Genomic DNA, 21,948 nt, shown 5'->3' on the forward strand with positions numbered 1-21,948 from the left:
TGAGAGTGAAGAGGAGAGTGGGAAAGCTGGCCTAAAGCTCAGTGTTCAGGAAACGAAGACCGTGGCATCCAGCCCCATCACTGCATGGCAAATAGATGGGGAAAGAGTGACAGACTTTATTTTGGGGGGCTCCCAAATCACTGCAGATGGTGACTGCAGCCATGAAATTAAAAGACGCTTGCTCCTTGGAAGAAAAGCTATGGCCAACCTAGACAGCATATTAAAAAGCAGAGACCATTACTTTGCCAACAAAGGTCCATCTAGTCAAAGCTATGGTTTTTCCAGTAGTCATGTATGGATGTGAGAGTTGGACTGTGAAGAAAGCTGAGCGCCGAAGAATTGATGCTTTTGAACTGTGGTGTTGAAGACTTTTGAGAGATCCTTAGACTGCAAGGAGATCCAACCAGTCCGTCCTAAAGGAAATCAGTCCTGAATATTCATGGAAGGACTGATGCTGAAGTTGAAGCTCAATACTTTGGCCACCTGATGCAAAGAACTGACTCATTTGAAAAGACCCTGATGCTGGGAAAGACTGAAGGGGGAGGAGAAGGGGACGACAGAGGAAGAGATGGTTGGATGGCATCACTGACTCTATGGACATGTGTTTGAGCAAGCTCCAGGAGTTGGTGATGGACAGGGAAGCCTGGCGTGCTGCAGTCCACGGGGTCGCAAAGAGTCAGACGCGACTGAACTGACTGAACTGACTGACACTCCTTTGCCTGAAGAAAAATGTTTGGTTGCTCAGTCCAACTCATTATGACCCCATGGACTGCAATGCACCAGCCTCCTCTGTCCTCCACTGGCTCCCAGAGTTTGCTCAAATTCATGACCACTGAGTCAGTGATGCCATCTAACCGTCTCATCCTCTGCTGTCCCCTTAATGACTACATTTCAAAATTTTACTTCTTATTAGAAACCCTTTTTGAGCACAAAGATAATGAATAAAGTCTTGAGAGCTAGAGAAAAAACATTTTTAATAAATCAGAAATCTTTAGAAATTTAAGTAAAAATTTAAATACAGTAAAAAAATACCTTTAAAACATATTAATTTCTTATGGATCTTTAACATTTCCTTTCTATATAATACTTTGGGGTTAAAAAAAATAAGCTGTCTAATTTAAATACTTCTTCTTACACAGGCTCAGTAAACCCTGACGGGTTAGTGAGAACCACACTGAAGTACTACAATAAATTAAATCATCAGGTGCTTATAGACCTGTGCTCAATGCCAGGCCTTCAGTTCGTAGCTACCAAGAGAATGAAGTATGTGAAGGGACAGAAATAAACTATTATTTTTATTCCATTTCAAGGATGGGGTAATCACATGACTGAAGTGTACCAAATTAGACCACCATGGTACAAGGAAGAGAAACACACTCTGAAGGGTATAAAATTTACCACTCTGTGCAATTTATCATTAGAACCAGTAACTCAATGGGACAATAGTCCTTCTAAGATATATCAACAGACATGAAATAATTTGCAACAGGATTAAGTCTTTTGAACTTCATGACCACCAGACAATGAACTCATTCATTCATTCAATAAACTTTTAACTGAATATTTACCATATGCCGGGTTCTCTTTCAGATGTGTGAAGACCAGAAATGAGTGAAACAGACAAAGATTCAAGCCTTCATAAGATTTAAGTATCTAGTGTTGGGGGATGGCAGGGCAGGGCGCAGAGCAGATTGCATGAAATAATAAATGCAATAAGTGACGTAATATGTCAGGAGGGGATGAGTGTGGAAAATAAAACAGAACTGCTAGGGGAGCTCGGGGGTGGGGGGCAAGGAGCTTTCAGGTGTGGACAGTGAGGTCCAGGGCAGACATCATGATGAAGACAACGCCTGAGCCGAGGCTAGAAGGCAGGGAGGCAGTGGGCCCGGGGTCAAGCGGGGAAGCAGACCTAGGAAACGGGACTCCCAGCATCAACACAGCACAGAGCAGGCTGGTGGGAAGTGAGCACCTGGGACGCCTGCACAGAGGCCCAGGGATCCCGGGATGAGCGGAGCAGCTGTGAGGCCGGTTCTCTCCTGAATTCACAACCTAACATCTCAACAGCACTCTGGGCAACCCCTTTCCTCTCCAGCTCACTCACTCTCCATCTACGCTGCATCTCTGCTCCCTCTGAAGGTCCAACGGCCTCCCCCTTCTCTTCAGCTGATGACCCTGCTTCTAAATCCCATTGATTAAAAAAAAGAATCTAAAGCAACTGAAGGAGGCGTTCTGCCAGCCCCGGGCACCAGCTCTCCTCCAGCCAAGCGCAGTGTCGGCTCCGCGGAGGCCAGCTCCTCGCCCAGCCCACAGACTCGTGTGCTCCTGCTGACCCCGTGTCTTCTCCCGCTCTGTCCCTGTCGATGCTCCTCCTTAGGGGACAACTCAGGCCAGCCGCGAGGACTGCTGTCCCCACGGCCTCCTCGCCTGCCCCGCAGTCACATGGGCTCCCTCACCTCCCCAGCAGCGCTGTGCCCACTGGGGCGTCCCATGTCTCACGTGACCGAGCCCAGAGGTCAGGTCCACATTCTCCCCTGATTCAGCCTGTCACCAGCATCTGACAGAGCCGGGCCCTCCTTCTCTCCTTGGCCCCAGAGGTAACTGAACCCTCTCCCGTGTCCAGGGTCGCTCACTCACCCCTCCTCCTTGGTGGCTGCCCTCTGCTACTCCCCGGCCCCTGGGCCGCCTGTCATTCCCATTTATACTCTCCCCTGGCTGTCTCACTTGGTCTCCAGTCCAATGACTCTAACCATCTCTCAACACGCTGATGACGCCCACATTCATATCTTAGGTCTAATTTTGGCCTCCGCCTCTTTACCCATTTGCCTAAAGTGAAAGAAAGTATTAGTCATCCAGTCGTTATCTGACTCTCTGCAACCCCATGAACTATATAGCCTGCCAGGCTCCTCTGTCCACAGAATTCTCCAGGAAAGAATGCTGGAGTGGATTTCCATTCCCTTCTCCAGGGGATCTTCCCGACCCAGGGATCAAACTCAGGTCTCCTGTACTGCAGAATCTGCACTGTCTGAGCCACCAAAGAAGCCCCGGATTAATGTCTTGTTTGGATGGCTAACAGACATCTCAGACTCATGTCCAAAACTGAATGCTTATTCTTCCCCCCAGATTTCTCCTCCCCACAGTCTTCCCCATTTCAGAAAAATTAACACACATCCTGCCAGTTTCTTGGTTGAGAAACCACGGATCCATGGATTCTTGACTCCTCTTTCTCTCATACTTCACATTAAATCTTTCAGCGCATCCACTGACTGTATCTTCAGGACAGATCCACATCTGATCAGTCCTCACATCTTCCATGGACCAGATGCAAACTGCCATCTCTGCTCACCCAAATTAGAGCACAGCCTTAGATATCGTTCTTCTGCTTCCACGTCTGACCACCCTATAGGACGCTGCTCAAATGCCACATTCTCCCTGAAGTCTACCCAACTAATAAGCTACTTTAGTTGGGCTTCCCTTGTGGCTCAGCTAGTGAAGAATCCACCTGCAATGCGGGAGACCTGGGTTCGACCCCTGGGTTGGGAAGATCCCATGAAGAAGGGAAAGAATACCCACTCCACCATTCTGGCCTGGAGAATTCCATGGATTATATAGTCCATGGGGTTACAAAGCGTCAGACACCACTGAGCAATTTTCACTTCACTTCAAGCTACTTTAAGTTGCAATTCCACCCTGACCCCTGGTGATCCTCCTTTCCTGTTTTATTTCCTTTTCCACAGTAATTATCATCTGTGAACATGCTACATAATTTAGTTAACTTATTTTCAGTCCCCCTCATAGAGAAACACAGAATTCACAACATCAGAAATTATTTTCTGACTTGTTCTCTAATGCAACCCAGCACCCAGAACACTTCCTAGGAGAGCAGACACTCAAATACACTGTCGAATGAGAAGAGGAATAAAGGACACTTAGGTGAGTGCTTCTATACACAGTGTGCGTATCTTTATGGCGTGTGCACGCATGCTTAGTTGCTCAGTCATGTCTGGCTCTTTTGCGACCCCATGGAGCGTCCCCATGCGACGCCAGGCTCTTCTGTCTATGGGTTTTCCCAGGCAAGAATACTGGAGCGGGTTGCCATTTCCTTCTCCAGGGGATCTTCCTGACCCAGGGATTGAAACCACGTCTCCTGCATCTCCTGCATTGGCAGGCAGATTCTTTCACCATTGCGCCAGTCGGTAAGCCCCATTTTTATGGTATTTCATTAATAATGTAAATCTCTGGGTTTTAGTTCAGGACCCCTAAATCACAAATTTGAAGGTGAGCGTCAAGGACATGCATCTTTAATAGACTTTCCAGCTAAATCTGCTGCAGGAGGTCTGGGACCACACTTAGATAAACAAAGTTTAGGATGCTACTCGAAACTCATCAACAAAGGATGCCGAAAAATGTATTTCCAGTCCTAATAAGTTCTCTCCTGATATACTCCTTCTCTTTACCAACAAGTGTCTGCATTTTCTCTAGGGCAAATGTTACTTTTCCATGTTATAAAATACGTGCTTGATACAGTTACCATCTCCCATCCGCTCATATGTCAACTATTTCCTAATACTCCAGAATGGTTGACTCTTTAGCTCTAGTGATGCATGTGCTGATCTGAGCTAAAGATGACATCCCATAAATAAGAAACTATCATGCTTCTTTCAAAAAAGATTAACAGGAAAATGGAGAGATGTATAAGAATGTATTATTTATGTTAAAAGCTTTCTAAAGCCTCCAACCAACATAAGAGTGAAATATTTGGCTTTTGACTTCTTTTGTCCAGCACCTTATTAAGTCACAGCACAAAATGCAGAGCACCGAGGGCCTCGCAGAATGCCCACTTCACGCACTGCAGCATTACGTGGCTCTAGGCTGGGAATTACAGACACCGCTCAATGGAAAACACAGGAACACCTGACTCCTACAATGAAAGGATTTTCGCAAATGAGCTCCATTATATTCAATTTTTCAAGTTCTTCACCTACCACAATCATAAAGACATTCTGCTGCCTATTCCTTACAATAGGAATAGCGGTTTTTATTTGGTTTCTTTATTTAACAATACCAAGTGTCTATACCACTAGAATGCCTGCACTGAGTAACGTGGAATGGAGAGAGACAGTGCAGGCAGAGGAGACAGGGAGGCAGCCAGCACACGTGCCTTTATTCCTCATTTACCCCTGGGCAGACAGGGGGGGTCTTAGCTGCTCTGTGTCTAAGTCCCAGGCTTCCCTGGTGGCTCAGGAGTAAAGGACCCGCCTGCCAATGCAGGAGACATAGGCTCAATCCCTGGGCTGGGAGAATCCCCTGGAGAAGGAAATGGATACCCACTCCAGTATTCTTGCCTGGGAAATGCCACGGACAGAGGAGCCTGGTAGGCTAGAGTCCGTGGGGTCACAAAGAGTCAGGCACGACTGAGCACATCCAAGCCCTTACTTTACCACGTGCTACTGTGGACACTGTCAGCAAGTTATTTCACCTCCCCATAACTCAGGTTTAACAAAGTGCAAAGGGGCAGTGATAACGTATGACATGCTGTGGCCACTGCGAAGAGGAACCCAGATTAAAGCATTCAAATAGTGCCCAGCATGAGTCAGTACTCAATGCATGTTATTTTCATTCATTCATAATTACCATCACTCAGTCCGTCACTATTTACCATCTCCTGCAACTCAAGGGAGGAGCATAAAGACAAGGAACCATCTTCAGAGACCTGACAGCCAATGCCCAGGACGGCCGCAGTAAGGGTCTCTGGAGATGCAGGAGAGGGAAAATCAGAGCGGCAAAACCCAGAAGGTGAAGGCTTCTGTGTGCCAGGCTAGGGTCTGAGTGGCATCCTAGACACAGTGAGAAAGACTTAAGATTTGCTTTTCAGAAAGAACACTCTCAGAGCAGGCTGGAGGATGGCTTGAAAGGGGGGCTAAATGAAAGAACACGAACCACTCCCGCAGTGCAAGTCACTGACACCTGCGCTGGAGAGAGCAAAGGAGGAAAAGCCGAAGGATATTCAGAAAGAAGGGTCAACAGAACGCAGTCAAACAACTATGTGGGAAGGACTGGAGATGATGGCGTGAGAAAAGATGATGCCTAATTTTCTGGTTTAGGCAAGAGTAAAACTAATATACAAACGAAGGGGTGCATATGTGAGGATGCATCTATGTGAAAAGGCATCACACGTGTATGTGTGGGAGTGTGTGTGTGCATGTCCACACATACACAAAGATACTATACACACACACACATACACATACCTGCAGTCACAAAGAGTCGGACACAACTGAGCGACGTTCACCATCTGAATAAAGATGTGTTCAAGACCCCTCATCATAGGTAACTAATGCAGTTAGGGTCCCTCGTGAGGAAGCCCCAGGAGCTGGCATGAGTCAGAGACGTGGAAGTCTGAGTACAGAGACATTCGGGGAATAGACAGAGGAAAGCACAATGAGCAAGGGCCCTGGAGAAACTGCCCAGAGAGTCAGGAGGGGAAAGCGAGAATGTCGTTGTTGCTATTGTTGAGTCATTCAGTCATGTTCGACTCTTTGCGACCCCCTGGACTGCAGCTCTCCAGGCCTCCCTGTCCATCACCAATTCCCGGAGCTTTCTCAAACTCATGTCCGTTGTGTCAGTGATGCCATCCATTCTCTGTCATCCCCTTCTCCTCCCACCTTCAATCTTTCCCAGCATCAGGGTCTTTACCAATGAATCAGCTCTTTGCATCACGTGGCCACAGTACTGGAGCTTCAGCATCAGTCCTTCCAATGAATATTCAGGATTGATCTCCTTTAGGATGGACTGGTTGGATCTCCTTGCAGCCCAAGGGACTCTCAGGAGTCTCCTCCAGCACCACAGTTCCAAAGCACCAGTTCTTTGCACTCAGTCTTCTTTATGGTCCAACTCACATCCGTACATCACTACTGGAATAACCATAGCTTCGACTATATGGACCTGTCAGCAAAGTAATGTCTCTGCCTTTTAATATGCTGTCGAGATTTGTCACAGCTCTTCTTCCATGGAAATCGCATAGTAAAATGAGCAGAAACTTTAGTTCCAGGGGTCTTAACAAACAATACCCAAGAAAATAATTTCCTTTACTGTGTTAAGTGTAACGGGAGATAAAAGGAAGAGACCTAAAAATACCGGCTCAAATCTTTCTAAAGCTTCGAGTTAAAGACGGTGCTGCCAGGGCTGTGGATTTAACAAGCAGTTTCTGGGATTCCTTCCAAATCCATTATCTGAAGAGGAATTTATCCAAATGGAACCGACTCTCATCCATCTAAGCCGTGTTTATTCCCTGGTATCGTGGAATGTTAGGGCCGAAAGGTATCTCAGACCTAGTGACCCTTCAGTCTAACTCACGTTACAGACACAGAAACCAAGGCCTGAAGAGGATGAGAAGTCAGCTGTCAGTGAAAACACAGCCCATTACGGGTGGATCCATAAACAGTGTGTGTACATATATATATGTATACACACATATACATATACTATATATTTGCGTGTATGCATGTTTTGGGGGCTTCCCTGGTGGCTCAGTAAAGAATCCTGCCTGCAGTGCAGGAGATCTGGGTTCCATCCCTGGGCTCAGGAAAATGCCCTGGAGAAGGGAATGGCTACCCACCTCAGTATTCTTGCCTGGAGGATTCCATGGACAGAGGAGCCTGGCGGGATACAGCGCTTGAGGTCTCAACAAGTCAGACACAACTGAGCCACTAACACTTGCACTTTCTTTCACTTTCATATATGTTTTCATACAATACTTACATAATTTAAATTATAAATGAACAGCTTAATGCATAATGATAAAGCCAACTGCCGGAACATGCCCTCCCTTACGGAAACGATCAGAATCCTTTCAGCTTACCCTTCCCTTGTCTTTCTTTACAGCTTTATCACAAAAATGTTTTCCTAAATCATACATCATTTCGCTCTTCTCACTACAGAACACTGTTACATAAAAGGACTCATCATATCCACTCTTCAGCGACGTGCTCCTTCCCCCTCACTCACTCACATTCAGTTTCACTGCAGTGCGCTCATCTCTGCCGTGCAGCTGCTCCACTGTAGGAACGTAACCACTTAGTCATCTTAATACTGATGAACGTGTGAGTTCAGCGCCAGCATTTTGCCGTTATGAGTAATTTTAGTGCATGACTTTTGCTGCCAAATTTAGAGTGAAATCACTAGGTCAAAAGAAATTTGTGTGTTTAAGTTTTAGCACCAAAGTGCTTTCTCAAACAAGCTGTGCAAACTTTCACTCCTATCAACAGGTGAAACTTGGTCCCTCGCTCCACGTCTTTGTCAAATTCTGAGATTTTCAGGTTTTTAAACCTGGGCCAATCTGGTGAGTGTGAGGTGACATTCCATTATGTTTTTACCTGCTCCTCTCTGATTATAAACAAGGCTGAGCATCTTCTCGGTCTTCATCAGCCATTCAGGGTTTTCAAGTGCATGTGCTTATCCACGTCTTGGGCACAATTACATTTTTTTTTTTTTTAACTAACATGAAGGTTTGGTTTTTATATTCTGGACTTTACTCCCTTTGGTGGTTCAAAAGAATTGCAAATATGAAGTCTTTTGATGGTCAAATCTCTTAATTTCAGTGAAGTCAAATTTATTATTTCCTTATGTCCTACATAACTGGTCTTTATACTCAAAGTAATGAAAGTCAAGTCAGTTTGGTGTGTTACTTTCTAAATCTTTATATATTTTTTGGCTCAACTACATATGTGAGGAGTTCCAATGCTATGAGATAGAACCTTCCTCAGAGAGAAATATTAATGTTTTAATATTAAGTATGATGTTTACTGAAAATGTCTTTAATCACGTATTTTTGCTTTTATCATGAATATTATGAACAGTTGGTGCACCTGTTGAGATGATCTAATGATTTTAGTCAAAGAGGAGAGTGAAAAAGTTGGCTTAAAACTCAACATCCAAAAAACTAAGATCATGGCATCCGGTCTCATCACTTCATGGCAAATAGATGGGGAAATAGTAACAGACTTTATTTTTTTTGAGCTCCAAAACCACTGCAGATGGTGACTGCAGCCATGAAATTAAAAGATGCTTGCTCCTTGGAAGAAAAGCTATGACCAACCTACACAGCATATTAAAAAGCAGACATTACTTTGCTGACAAAGGTCCGTCAAGTCAAAGCTATAGTTTTTCCAGGTGTCATGTACAGATATGAGAGTTGGATCTTAAAGAAAGCTGAGTGCTGAAGAATTGATGCTTTTGAACTGTGGTGTTGAAGAACTCTTGAGAGCCCCTTGGACTGCAAGGAGATCAAACCAGTCAATCCTAAAGGAAACCAGTCCTGAATATTCATTGGAAGGACCGATGCTGAAGCTGAAGCTCCAGTACTTTGGCCACCTGACTCGAAGAACTGACTCATTGGAAAAGACCCTGAGACTGGGAAAGACTGAAGGCAGAAGGAGAAGGGGACGACAGAGGATGAGGTGGTTGGATAGCATCACCGACTCAGTGGACATGAGTTTGAGCAAACTCTGGGAGTTAGTGAAGGACACGGAGGCCTGGCATGCTGCAGTCCATGGGCACAACTGAGCAACTAAACTGAATGATTTTACCCCAGAATCAGTTAATATAGTGAATTACATCCATAGATTTCCTAATGTGCAATTACCACTTAATTTCCAGAATAAAGGCAGTCTACTCATGAACCAGTAACCTTTTTAAACCTTGCTAGAATTGGCTAAAAATATTTTAAATTTTACATCTGTAGTCATAAGTAATGCCTGGCTTATAATGTTTTCTTCTCATGTCATCTTAGATTTTAGAGTGGAAGATTATCCCAGTCTTACAAAAGAAACTGAAGTGTCTCCCTTTTGCCATAATCAAAACAGTGATTTTTTTGGAAACTGACTTGGAACCAATTGATTCTTGAATGTGTGGGAGAACCTGCCTGTCTGATACAGTAAATGCTGGTTAAATTTAATTCCTATGTGTGGGTGCTGTGTGCGTTCAGTCATGTCCGACTCTTTGTGACCCCATGGACTGCAGCCTGCCAGGCTCCTACATCCATGGGATTTTCTAGGCAAGAAAATGCGAGTGGATTGCCATTTCCTTCTCCAGGGGATCTTCCTGACCCAGAGACTGAATCCAGGTCTCCCACATTGCAGGCAGACGCTTTACTATCTGAGCCACCGGGGAAGCATGTTTACCATTTATTTTGGTCTTCCTTCCTTCTTGCATCTCAGACCTTCCATCTTAGAGCTAAGAGAATTTTCTCCCTGAGTTACTTACTTAAAGTTCTTCCTTAAGAACATCTTTCTCCTGTTGGTGTGGTAGTCAAGGTTCAACTAGAGAAGCAGAACCAGTAAGAGATCAGACAGACAGACAGACACACATACACATACGAGATTTATGATAAGACCTTGGTTGACATGATTATGAGGGCTGGCTAAGTAGGTTGCAGAGGACAGGCAGCCAGGAAGAACAGACACGGCAGGTGGGTCTGCAGGCAGGGGCCAAGCGGCCACCCACAGACAGAGCTCCCCTCTTGCAGGCAAACCTCCGGCCTGTTTTACAAGCCTTCCACCCGGTTCTGACAGGCCTACCCAGCTTATGTAGGATAGTCTTCCTTATTTAAAGCCAAATGACTACAAGTTTAAACTACATACAAACAAGTATCTTCATAGCAACACTTAGATTTGCTGCTGCTGCTGTTCAGACGCTAAGTCTTGTCTGACTCCTTGCAACCCCATGGACTGCAGCATGCTAGGCTCCTCCGTCCAACACTATCTCCTGGACATTGCTCGAATTCATGTCCATTGAGTTGGTGATGCCATGTGATTAAATAACAGGGGGCCACAGCTTTGCCACGTGGACACACTATTATAGGCAACACAGAGTGCAAACTCCACTTTTGCAGGGAAATGTATTCACAGCTCTATTACAATTAAAAGATATTTTAGTTGGCCAAGGATTCTAGGTATTCTTTCTAAAGAATTTTATAATTCTTTCACTTACTTAAAAAGTCTCTTTTTATTGAATATTTTAGAGCTGAATACACTGTGCAGGTATTGATTTCTCCTTGTATCCTCAGTCTGGGGCTGAGGGACTTCCTGACAGATGAAGCATGCGTGTCACTGGCTCCAGCCCCGTCCTTCCAATGTGGTCTCTCCTCCACGTCCTGTCTGCTCTGTTTATAACTGAGCCTGTGGACTGCAGGCACGTCCACTCCACCCTTCGAATTTCTTATGGTTTTTGTTTCTTCATAGGTCTGTACTAAAATCTGGATAATTTTTCAGATATATCTTCCAGTTCAGCAAATCTCTCTTCTATTAGATCTGATTGGCTATGAAACACATCAATTTCCTTTCATGTGAATTACATGCTTCCTTACCAGAAGTTTATTTGCTATATTCTTAAAACTGTCTTCACATTCTTTAAAGTTTTTCTGTCCTGAACATTTTTAAAGCCTCTTCTACTTATTTGAACATCTTAAGCACAGCTATTTTATATTGTACTTCTGATAATTCCAGTATTTGAAATCTTTGCAAATCTGTTTCTGACTGCTGTTTCTGTTTCATCATCTGTTCCCCTGTATGTGTGATGACTGTCAACAGTGAACTTTCTCCTTAGGATTGCAGCTGGAAGAACTATCCGATGCCAGGATGAAGTGGGGTGGTTCCTCAACGAGGGTGTGCACTTGCTGCTGCTAGGGGCCTGAGGACACCTACAGTTTAGGGTCACCTTACATTTGAGTTTGGTCAGCCCAAACCAGGCATTATGAATTCAGGCTTCGGACTCCTGTGCACGCTGGTGCATGGGAACTTGTCCGCAGGGCTCCTTCCTCTCCTCCCGGTTCCAGAGCTTTGGAGGCACAAGCCCCGGAAGTGGCTCGAGGGAAGGCACGCTTTTATTTCCGGTTTAGCTTTATACCAAGTCTAACCGGATTTACAAGAGCTGAATCTCCCATCACACTTCTCATCCTGGAGAACAAGTGCTAGGGCTTTGTCTCGTGTGATCCTCACCACAAGGTGTTTTGCAAATCCTGCGTTTTAAGTTGTTCCAATACATAACCCTGGTGGCTCAGATGGTAAAGCGTCTGCCTGCAATGTGGGAGACCTGGGTTCGATCCCTGGGTCAGGAAGATGCCCCTGGAGAAGGAACTGGCAACCCATTCCGGTATTCTTGCCTGGAAAATTTCATGGACAGAGGAGCCTGGTGGGTGAGAGTCCACAGGATCACAGTGAGCCGAACACAACTGAGTGACTTCACACACAGGCAGAGTGCAGATGCGAGCACCAGATCCTTCCCTGCAGTGTCATCAGGGGCGAGAGCCGACTCTAACTCTTGCCTTCACATCGTACGCTTCTCTCCTGGGCTCCTGTTCTCCCAAGTTTGTCAAACAAACAGAGGACGTGGGCGGTTCCTGACCCAGAGCGGGTCACAGACTCACAGTCAGAAACGTGGACTCATATTCGTTCAGAAACATCAGTCCTGTCTTTGAGAATTCATCTATGTTGATTATTTTCCTTTAACCAATTGATTCCTGTTTTGGCTTTCCCTTTCCACCCCCACCCCCAACCTTTAGCAACCTGTAATTAGTATACAGAAACCTGCAGACAATTCAGTGAGTTTGGGCAGATGTATATAGTCCTGTTACTATCACGACAAACCAGGTATAAATATGTCCATCACGCAGAAGAGCTTCCCGCGTGTCCCTCTGTGCTCCCGGTTGCTTGCGGCAAGACCGCGAGCAGGCGCCCCACGCCCCCGACACACTCCGCGGGTGCCGCCTGGCCCCGTCGGCGCCGCTCAGCACTTCCGAGCCTGCCCCGGCTCACCTGTGCGGCTCCGTGGTGTTCTCAACAGAGCCACAGGTCCCTGCAGGGGCACCTTCAAGCATCACTTTCTTACGGTTCATGAAGTAGTATCCATTTCAAGAATGCGGTCTAGTTGCGTATGTAAACTATTAAGCTGTTCTGTGACTGGTTCCGAGTGGCCGTCTCTGTACTTTACATTCAGCCTCTTTGATAAAATTATACTTTTAAAAAATTCATTGTCTTAGTGAAGTGTAATCGCTTTACAATGTTGTGCTGGTTTCTGCTGTACACGGAGTGAATCAGCTGTACATGTCCATATATCCGCCCTGCTCTGACCCCCAACCCCCAACCCCCGAGGTCATCGCGGGGCCTGGGAGCGGGCTCCCAGCTCGCCAGCACCTCTCACTCGCGTGCGGCAGCGTCTGTGCATCAACGCTGCTCTCCCTGCTCATCGCGCTCCCTCTTCATGCCCACAAGTTCATTCTCTACGTCGACATAATATAGCCCTGCACAGATGTGCGTTTTGTTAACCTAGCTGCTCTCAGGATGAGGCCAACACTAACGTTCCTGAGCTTCACAGAGTTGTGCGCACTGTCCAGCCAGCAGGGCACAGGTGTTAAATCACATAAACCATGTCCCGGCCTGCCAGGGGTGGACAGTGCTGCTATTTTACAGAGAAACGGACACACACGAATAAAAAGCAAGTGAGCAGCAAAGCCAAGGTCGAGCCCAACTCCATCTGGCTCTAAATGCATATATATGTGTGTGTGTGTATATATACATATATGCTTTCTGTAGTTATGTTAAAATAAAAAAAGACCATGTGTGAACTTTATCAAATGATAAGGCTAGTTACAGAATCTCATAGTCAAAGGGAAGTGATATGTTATTCTACCCATCCACTCAGTCCTCGACGCCCACGTAATTTGAGCTTCACAACTCAGATTCGACAATGGAAGGTGTATCTGTCTCCTTGTGACAAAACACGGGAAGGGCGTGGACACTCACCAAGCGTGCACTGGACACCAGCCTGGGGCTGCCCTGGGCTGTGCATGTCGGCACTGGCACACCATCCCTCGGCCCTGCTCTAACCTGGGGAAGGAATCTCGTCTGCACGGGGGCCCTCCACGGACACAGAGCTCCAAACGGGACCCTCCCACTCTGTCCTTGGAAATTCACACAAGACACCTCTCATCCGGAAACCCACACAACCTGCTTCTCTTTGCTCCTTAAAAAGGTCTACTGGATAAATCTAACCTTTCTTCACATTTCGTAAGGCAGGTACATGGCCCAGAGAGCATTTTCCTAACTCAGATAATTTTTTAAAACTACTTCAGAATACAGATAAACAGTATTGGATTTTTCACCATGCTGATTTGACACTTATTCTATTACCTGGTCTCTTTCCTCTTAACAGCAAAAACCATTTCTCCTAGCTTGTCAGTTTCTCAAGAGCATCAATGAGTTTTTACTCATGTCTTCGTTCTGGCCCTGTGCACAGTTGATGACACACTCTAAGTTTTCATTAAATGTTGAATTTATATAACTAACTTTACACTTAAAATTGCCATGTGGAATAAGAAAAGTAAGTGTTAAGAAATTAATTCAAATATTAACAGAAACTAAGGCCAGCCTCGATTAAGAGACTTGCGTGATCACACAATAGGATGAAAGATCACACTGCATCTGAACTTTCTGAATTCTGATGTTAAGATGCTGCTTTTCACAAAGACAATTATATTTTCTGGGCCAGAAATCAAGACACACAAGCAGAACTATAACTTTTTTCGGAATTTTGAATTTGTGATTGTGGAAAGTCTTCTGTCCATGAATTCTCCAGGCAAGAATACTTAAGTGGGTAGCCACTCCCTTCTCCAGGGGATCTTCCTGACACAGAGATTGAACCCGGGGCTACTGCACTTCAGGCAGATTCTTTACCATCTGAGCCCCTTCCTGGGAAGCCCCTTACAAAGCTTAAAAACACATATTTAGGAATCATTTTTTATAAATCGGATTACACTGGGATGGTCCTATAAAAAAACTTGGTTTGTTCACCAAGCTGTATCAATCTAACCAAACTAAGATAAGCCCATCGAAGATGCCTAGTCATACTAGTCACGTACTAGTCACGCCTAGTCATAACTAGTCACCGCTCTTCCTGCTGTGCATGGGCAGTTTTCTGCAAGGATGTTTCTAATAGCAAAGTTTAGACATAAGCTTACAGTAACAAAAAGCTGTTACAAGTTTCTGATACATTCACGTTACAAAATAAAACATGGAGGTGCACTCTTACCTGCTTAAAAAGCTGGAGGTTGACTGCAGTTTCCAAGAACTGTTTCATGAGACTTGAACGGTGCTTTACGAAACTCTCCTCGCAGAACGTGATGGGCTCACCCTGGGTAGAAGCAAAGAATTTGGGGATGTCAGAGCAAACCACTCTATCGGAGGAGGCCCAGTAGGTCACAAGGGAGTGTAACACACAGAGCCAACTTCTAGGAGCTCCAAGTGTTTGAGGGAGTCAGACCCTTACACACACTGGCTGGAGTTGAGGCTGGTAGAAATATTCCTCAACCAATAAGCTTCTGCTGTAGCTTCCTAATCAAGAATCCTTTAGGCTCTTAAAAATGCTGACTTTCAATCTCTCAAAGTAAGAATAAATTCTCTAAAGACAAGGATTTAATATCATCAGAATGATTATGAATTAAATTAAAAATAGCACATCTATTTGCAAAAGCCATTCTGAAGGAGATCAGCCCTGGGATTTCTTTGGAAGGAATGATGCTAAAGCTGAAACTCCAGCACTTTGACCACCTCATGCGAAAAGGTGACTCATTGGAAAAGACTCTGATGCTGGGAGGGATTGGGGGCAGGAGGAGAAGGGGATGACAGAGGATGAGATAGCTGGATGGCATCACGGACTCGATGGACGTGAGTCTGAGTGAACTTGGAGTTGGTGATGGACAGGGAGGCCTGGCGTGCTGCGATTCATGGAGTCGCAAAGAGTCAGACACGACTGAGTGACTGAACTGAACTGAACAATTATATTTCATCTTGACTAGAAAACATTCTTACTATAAAAATTGCTGCATGATTTTTGCCACTTACGGTATGATCATTCATTTCTTTTTGGTGGTTTAGTTGCTAAGTCATGCCCGACTCTTTGCGACCCCATGGACTGTAGCCTGCCAGGCTCCTCTGTCCGTGGGATTCTCCAGGCAAGAACACTGGAGTGGGTAGCCATTCCCTTCTCCAGGGAATCTTACCCTCCCAGGAACTGAACCTGGGTTTCCTGTAGTCCAGGCGGACTCTTTACCAACTGAGTCACCAGGGAAAACCCTGAAAAAAATTTCCTTTTAATTGAAAGGTCTATCAATCACATTCTCTTCCTGATTACAAATGCAATTCTGACTGGATACTTTCTAGATAAAGTCCTAGGTAGTCCAGCTGCCTGAAATTACTCTATTTTGCTAAGTGTTCAGAACTCTGCAAGAGTCACAAGTCTCAGGCTCCGCTAGACGCCCCTCCTCCAAATCACAAGGACTTTCATTCCAAACACAGCTTCTACGTACTCCCACACGTGAGCCCAGAAAGCACCCCTCACTGATGGACCCCTGCCACTTGCTGCTGCCCTCCACAGCCCATTCACACAGATGAGGAAAAACAACTGAACTTTATGAACAAAGTGAAAACAGACATTAGGGTCCATGATTTGGTCCTTACAGTAAGTCCTCCAGCAATCAACACACTGCAATGAAAAGGGAAAAAGTGAGCTTGTCCATCCACTTTCTTACAGAACTTCAGAAAATATTAATTATCATTTAATTTTAAGGAAGAACTAACGTCTTGATTACAGGTATCTGTAAGTAAAATTCCGAAAACTGTTTCTTGCACGAATAAAATGATGGGACTAGCCATCTGTGTAATTCAGCTGTTACCACCCTGACAGAAGTTAATGACACTATGGAAGCGCCCTGCTCCACAAAGCACCTGTTAGTCACATTCAGTGCTATTTACATTTAAGTTTATTAACATTAAAACAGGAAGTCAGTTCCTCAGTCACACCAGCTGCATCTGAAATGTTCAGTGGCCACAAGGGGCTAGTGGCTACTGTAACACAGGACATGGAACACTTCCTTTATCACAGGAAGTGGTCCTGGACAGCACTGCTCCAGAGGCAAGGAAACAAAATTCAAGCTGAGAATCACAGAAGACAAATCAATAATCTATTAACAGGTGCCACCTACCACCAGCCATCAGCTGATGATCCAAAGTAACACTGCTGCTGCTGCTGCTGCTGCTGCTAAGTCGCATCAGTCGTGCCTGACTCTGTGCGACCCCATAGACGGCAGCCCACCAGGCTCCCCCGTCCCTGGGATTCTCCAGGCAAGAACACTGGAGGGGGTTGCCATTGCCTTCTCCAATGCATGAAAGTGAAAAGTGAAAGTAAGTCGCTCAGTCGTGTCCGACTCTTAGCGACCCCATGGACTATAGCCTACCAGGCTCCTCTGTCCATGGGATTCTCCAGGCAAAAGTTGTGGAGTGGGTTGCCACTGCCTTCTCCAATAGTAACACTAACAATATACATTTTCATATTAATTGTTGCCATTCTTAAATACCATAGAATGACTTTTTTAATTGGATTAATTTACATAAATATATTTTGGATCATCAAAAATACACTATACTTTGTCACTATCATAGAAATTACAACCTAATGAGAAAAACAAACAAAGAAACAAGCAACTCTGTTAAAGTAAAGATCTGTGGTTTTTGAATCCCCATTATCAGGAATATACCTAGTTATCTGGGGCGCAATAAATGCTTTATAATGAAACAAATGAAATGAAACAAGTGAGATAAAGCCTGCTCTGTATGACATATTACCTTTGCAAAAGCAAATATAAATTTTAAAACTAAACAAAAACCATTGCCTCTAGCAGCAGTTCCAACTATCTCACTGCTATCACAAAGAAACCAGTACGATTCATAATCTTGGTTTTTATTTGGTGGATTTTCCCTCAAACGTGTGAGGTCTGATTACCATCTATAACGTCTAAAAGTTGTAACAATGCAGCACAGTCTTCAATTCAACACAGAGCTCGACCTCCAGCTGAAGATCTCGCAGGCGGCATTTCCTCTGATTGGAGGGACCGGAGGGTAGCCCTGATGTGCTCCCTTCCCATTCTGGAGCCAGCTGTCATTCCATGCCCCGTTCTAACTGTGGCTTCTTGACCTGCATAGTCTCCTCAGGAGGCAGGTCAGGGGGTCTGGTATTCCCATCTCTTGAAGAATTTTCCAGTTTGTTGTGATCCACACATACAGTCAAAGGCTTCACCATAGTCACTGAAGCAGGTATTTTTCTGGAATTCTCTTGCTTTTTCTATGATCCAACGGATGTTAGCAATTTGATCTCTGGTTCCTCTGCCTTTTCTAAATCCAGCTTAAACATCTGGAAGTTCATGGTTCACATACTGTTGAAGCCTAGTCATCAGCCAACATGAATTACCTGGAAGAACTCTGTCCTCACTAATCTCCTAGCAAACGCTTGCAATCTCTTGGGGAAGCAGCAGGGAGAAAGCTCTGGTTTGCTGTCCACGCATCTTTGAAGACACCAATCATGGTAAAAGCTTCCAATGAACCTTCACTTGGTCAACAGCTTGGCCACTAAGAATCTTCAGTTCAGTTCAGTGACTCAGTTGTGTCCGACTCTTTGCAACCCCATGGACTGCAGTACACCAGGCCTCCCTGTCCATCACCAACTCCTAGAGTCCACCCAAACCCATGTCCATGGGGTCAGTGAAGCCATCCAACCATCTCATCTTAAAGATCACCAAAAAGACAAAGTCCTGGCACATCTTAGAATTTTCTCTCAGGGGAAAGAAAAATCAGTCTTGGTTAACAGTGCTCTAAAGCTGTACGTGTAAACACACGAGAGTCTCAGCTGCTGGCCCCTTCGGGGTCTACCCTGTGAAACTGACTGTAAGTGCCTCCCTGGTGGGAGTGCCTTTCCATCCAGGTTGAGCTGCATGGCAAGGTAAGAAGGAACACTCCTTAGGATCTTCTGGTTTATTTACAATCTGACTAGAGATCAGGACTGGGATTGAGTGGTTTCTCAAACACTGTCTTGTTCCAAGTAAAGTGACACCATGTCCCGTGTTGGCCCCTGATCTCCCAGTTCACACCTGCAGTGGGAGATCTCATGAGGGCCCTTCTGTGACTTCACAGCAGAAGGTGAGCTGGTTTTGAACATGAACGGAAGCTTTATGAATCACAGAGGGAAAAGATAGTCCTGAGAGAGGACAGACGTGGACACAACGTTCCGGGTGTGTCTGGAGAGAAAGCGCCAAAGTGAGGTAAGAAGAGATCAGCTGAGGCCAAGAAGCCATCGGACACAAGTAACAGAAAGAACCAGAGTGGGAGGAAGGGCAGGCGGCCAGCCTGGAGAAGGCCTGGGCCACATCCCAAGACGTCAGTTCTCTCCTTGGAGACCTCCGGTAGCTCAGAGAAGTGTGTACGTGAGGAGGTGGTGAGATTGTGCCTGTGTCTTAGAATGGAGAGTTTACGGGCAAGAGGAAACAATGGGAACAGGCAGATCAATTAACAGTGCAAAATAAATCAGGCAAGGAGAGACGAACTAGGTGGTAGAAAGAAAGAAACAGTAATGACTTCCATTACCTAACGTTTATAGGACACTAATCACGACTAACAGTAATAACAGTAGCTAATGAGTGCGTAACGCTTACTATGTACCAGGCACTGTTGTAAGACACTTAATACATATTAACTCATGCAAATCTCAAGCTCATTATCATCACACTTTATACACGATGAAACTAAAACATGGGCTTTCCTGGTGGCTCAGCGGTAACGAATCCACCTGCCAATGCAGGAGGTGTGGCTCAACCCCTGGGTTGGAAAGATCCCTGGAGAAGGAAATGGATACTCACCTCAGTACTCTTGCCTGGAGAAGCCCATGGACAGAGGAGCCTGGTGGGCTACAGTCCATGGGGCTGCAAAGAGCTGGATAAGACTGAACAACAACAAAACCTAAAGCTTCAGTAACTGGTTCAAGACTGCAGAGCATTGTTAAGTGCTAGAAACAGGATTCACGCTATGCTCTCGACCTCTACATTGCCCTATGTCTGGATATCCTAGTCTATATGAAATATTTTATGTATTCCATGTCAGGGAATCTATAAAAGTACAATAAGCTGTAATTGTTATTACATTTTACAGATGAGGAAGCAGAGTTTAAGCAGATTCACCCAGGTTGTGAACATCTGAAGTTTGTGTGGTTAATGACACTGCTAAACATTTCATGGCAAAATCAGAAGGACTTATTTGTCAACTGATACATAGCAGTGATTCTCAAAGCTGGTCCAGGGACTCTGGTCTTTCCATAGGATCTGTGACATTAAGACTGTTTTCATAACAATGCTAAGATGTTATTTGCCCTTTTCACTTTCATTTTCTTGTGAGATTCAACAGAGATTTCCAAAGGCTTCATAATTTGTGATAGTGCAATCAACTGAAGGCAGAATCAAATATAAAAATTCAGCCAATTTCTTTTAAGCCAGATAGTAAAGAGATTTGGAAAAATGGACCATTCTTCTAAGTTATTTAGAAATATAGTTGTTTTTATGAAAACATGTTTTATGGTTATCTTTAGTAGGTTTGTGGTTTTCATTTTTTAAATTATTTTTTCTATTTTGTCTGTATTGTTTTAAATAAATTAATAAATATTTAGAATACATTCAGTTTTCATTTCTAATATGGTAAATGGTGATAGATATACTGATATACACAGGAGTTCTTTGATGTCCTTTGACAATTTTTAAGTCACTTGGACTACAAGGAGATCCAACCAGTCCATCCTAAAGGAAATCAGTCCTGGGTGTTCACTGCAAGGACTGATGTTGAAGCTAAAACTCCAATACTTTGGCTACCTGATGTGAAGAGCTGACTCATTTGAAAAGACCCTGAACCTGGGAAAGATTGAGGGCAGAAGGAGAAGGGGACGACAGAGGATGAGATGATTGGATGGCATCACCAACTCAATGAACATGGGTTTGGGTGGACTCTGGGAGTTGGTGATGGACAGGGGGCCTGGCGTGCTGCAGTTCATGGGGTTGCAAAGAGTCGGACACGACTGAGCAACTGAACTGAACTGAAGACAGTAAAGACATTTGGAGACAAAAAGTGTTAAGGACCACAGGTATACAAGGAAAAGATGAGCAATGGTGAAAGATGACTTCTGGATTTCTAGCTTGAGGCTCAGAAGATGCTATTGCTTATTAAAGACCAGGAACACAGAACAAAATCCAGATTTAAGAAGAATCTGATAAAATCAGTTCTGGTATATGTCTTGGCTTGGGTTCTGCGCCAAGCCTTAGATGGGGATTCTTGTTCGAGTGGCTTTTTGGAGGAGAGTTCTCAGGAAATAGGTCCCAAGGGGAACAGGAGATGACAGGGGGAAAAAACAGGCAAGAATGCGGCTTCAGCCTGAACCTGTGGAAAAGCACAAGTCTTGTGGCTGAGGCCACCCTGCGTGGCTGAGGCCACCCTGCCTTGAGGGGAGGAGGCCAGTTTCCTGCAGCCTGTGTCAGTCAGTTGCTGATCTTTTGGGAGTAAGGGTGGAGGAGAAGATGGGGTACCTGGTGAGGCACCACTCATTTAGCCAAGGGCAACTTTCCTCTGGAAAGAACACCAGCCAATTCAGCCTGGGCTGGGCCTCCAGCACACGGAGGGGTACAGGGTGTGAAGGTCGCCTGGGGATACGCAACACAAGCTACAAGTTCTAGTTTGGAACATGTCCTGATATCCAGCAATTATCTGTGTAGATAGAGCTAATATTAAAGTTAGGCCGATCACCCTAGTTAGGGACAAAGATTTATGCAACTGAGAAATACTTATCTATAATACAATTCATGTTTTTTAATTACATGGTTCATTGACAGAAGAAGTAAGTAAACAAATACACAGTCCGGTGGAGGTACAGAAGAATCAGGCAGAAATACTGAAAGATGGGGAAGAAAAACTCTTCCTGGGAAAACTGTGATGCGATGCTAAAGGAACTGACTCTCTTGCTCATGGAACAGTGACGAGGCAACGGAAAGGAAGGTAACCCACCATCGTGGCCCTGGAATGCCACACAAAGGGG

At 44.9% G+C, this 21,948-nt stretch overlaps 1 protein-coding gene across 6 annotated transcripts in view; it reads right to left on the reverse strand.

The window, feature by feature from the left end:
* DENND1B (DENN domain containing 1B) overlaps nucleotides 1-21,948 on the reverse strand; it is a 267,191-nt gene that overhangs the window by 48,508 nt on the left and 196,735 nt on the right. For all 6 annotated transcript variants that reach the window (XM_052653690.1, XM_052653689.1, XM_052653687.1 and 3 more), the window contains one exon: nucleotides 15,082-15,183. In XM_052653690.1, coding sequence (XP_052509650.1) covers nucleotides 15,082-15,183 — 102 coding nt within the window. The remainder of the gene's footprint in view (nucleotides 1-15,081; nucleotides 15,184-21,948) is intronic.

This window comes from Budorcas taxicolor, chromosome 16 (assembly GCF_023091745.1).
Source record: "Budorcas taxicolor isolate Tak-1 chromosome 16, Takin1.1, whole genome shotgun sequence".
NCBI lineage: Eukaryota > Metazoa > Chordata > Mammalia > Artiodactyla > Bovidae > Budorcas > Budorcas taxicolor.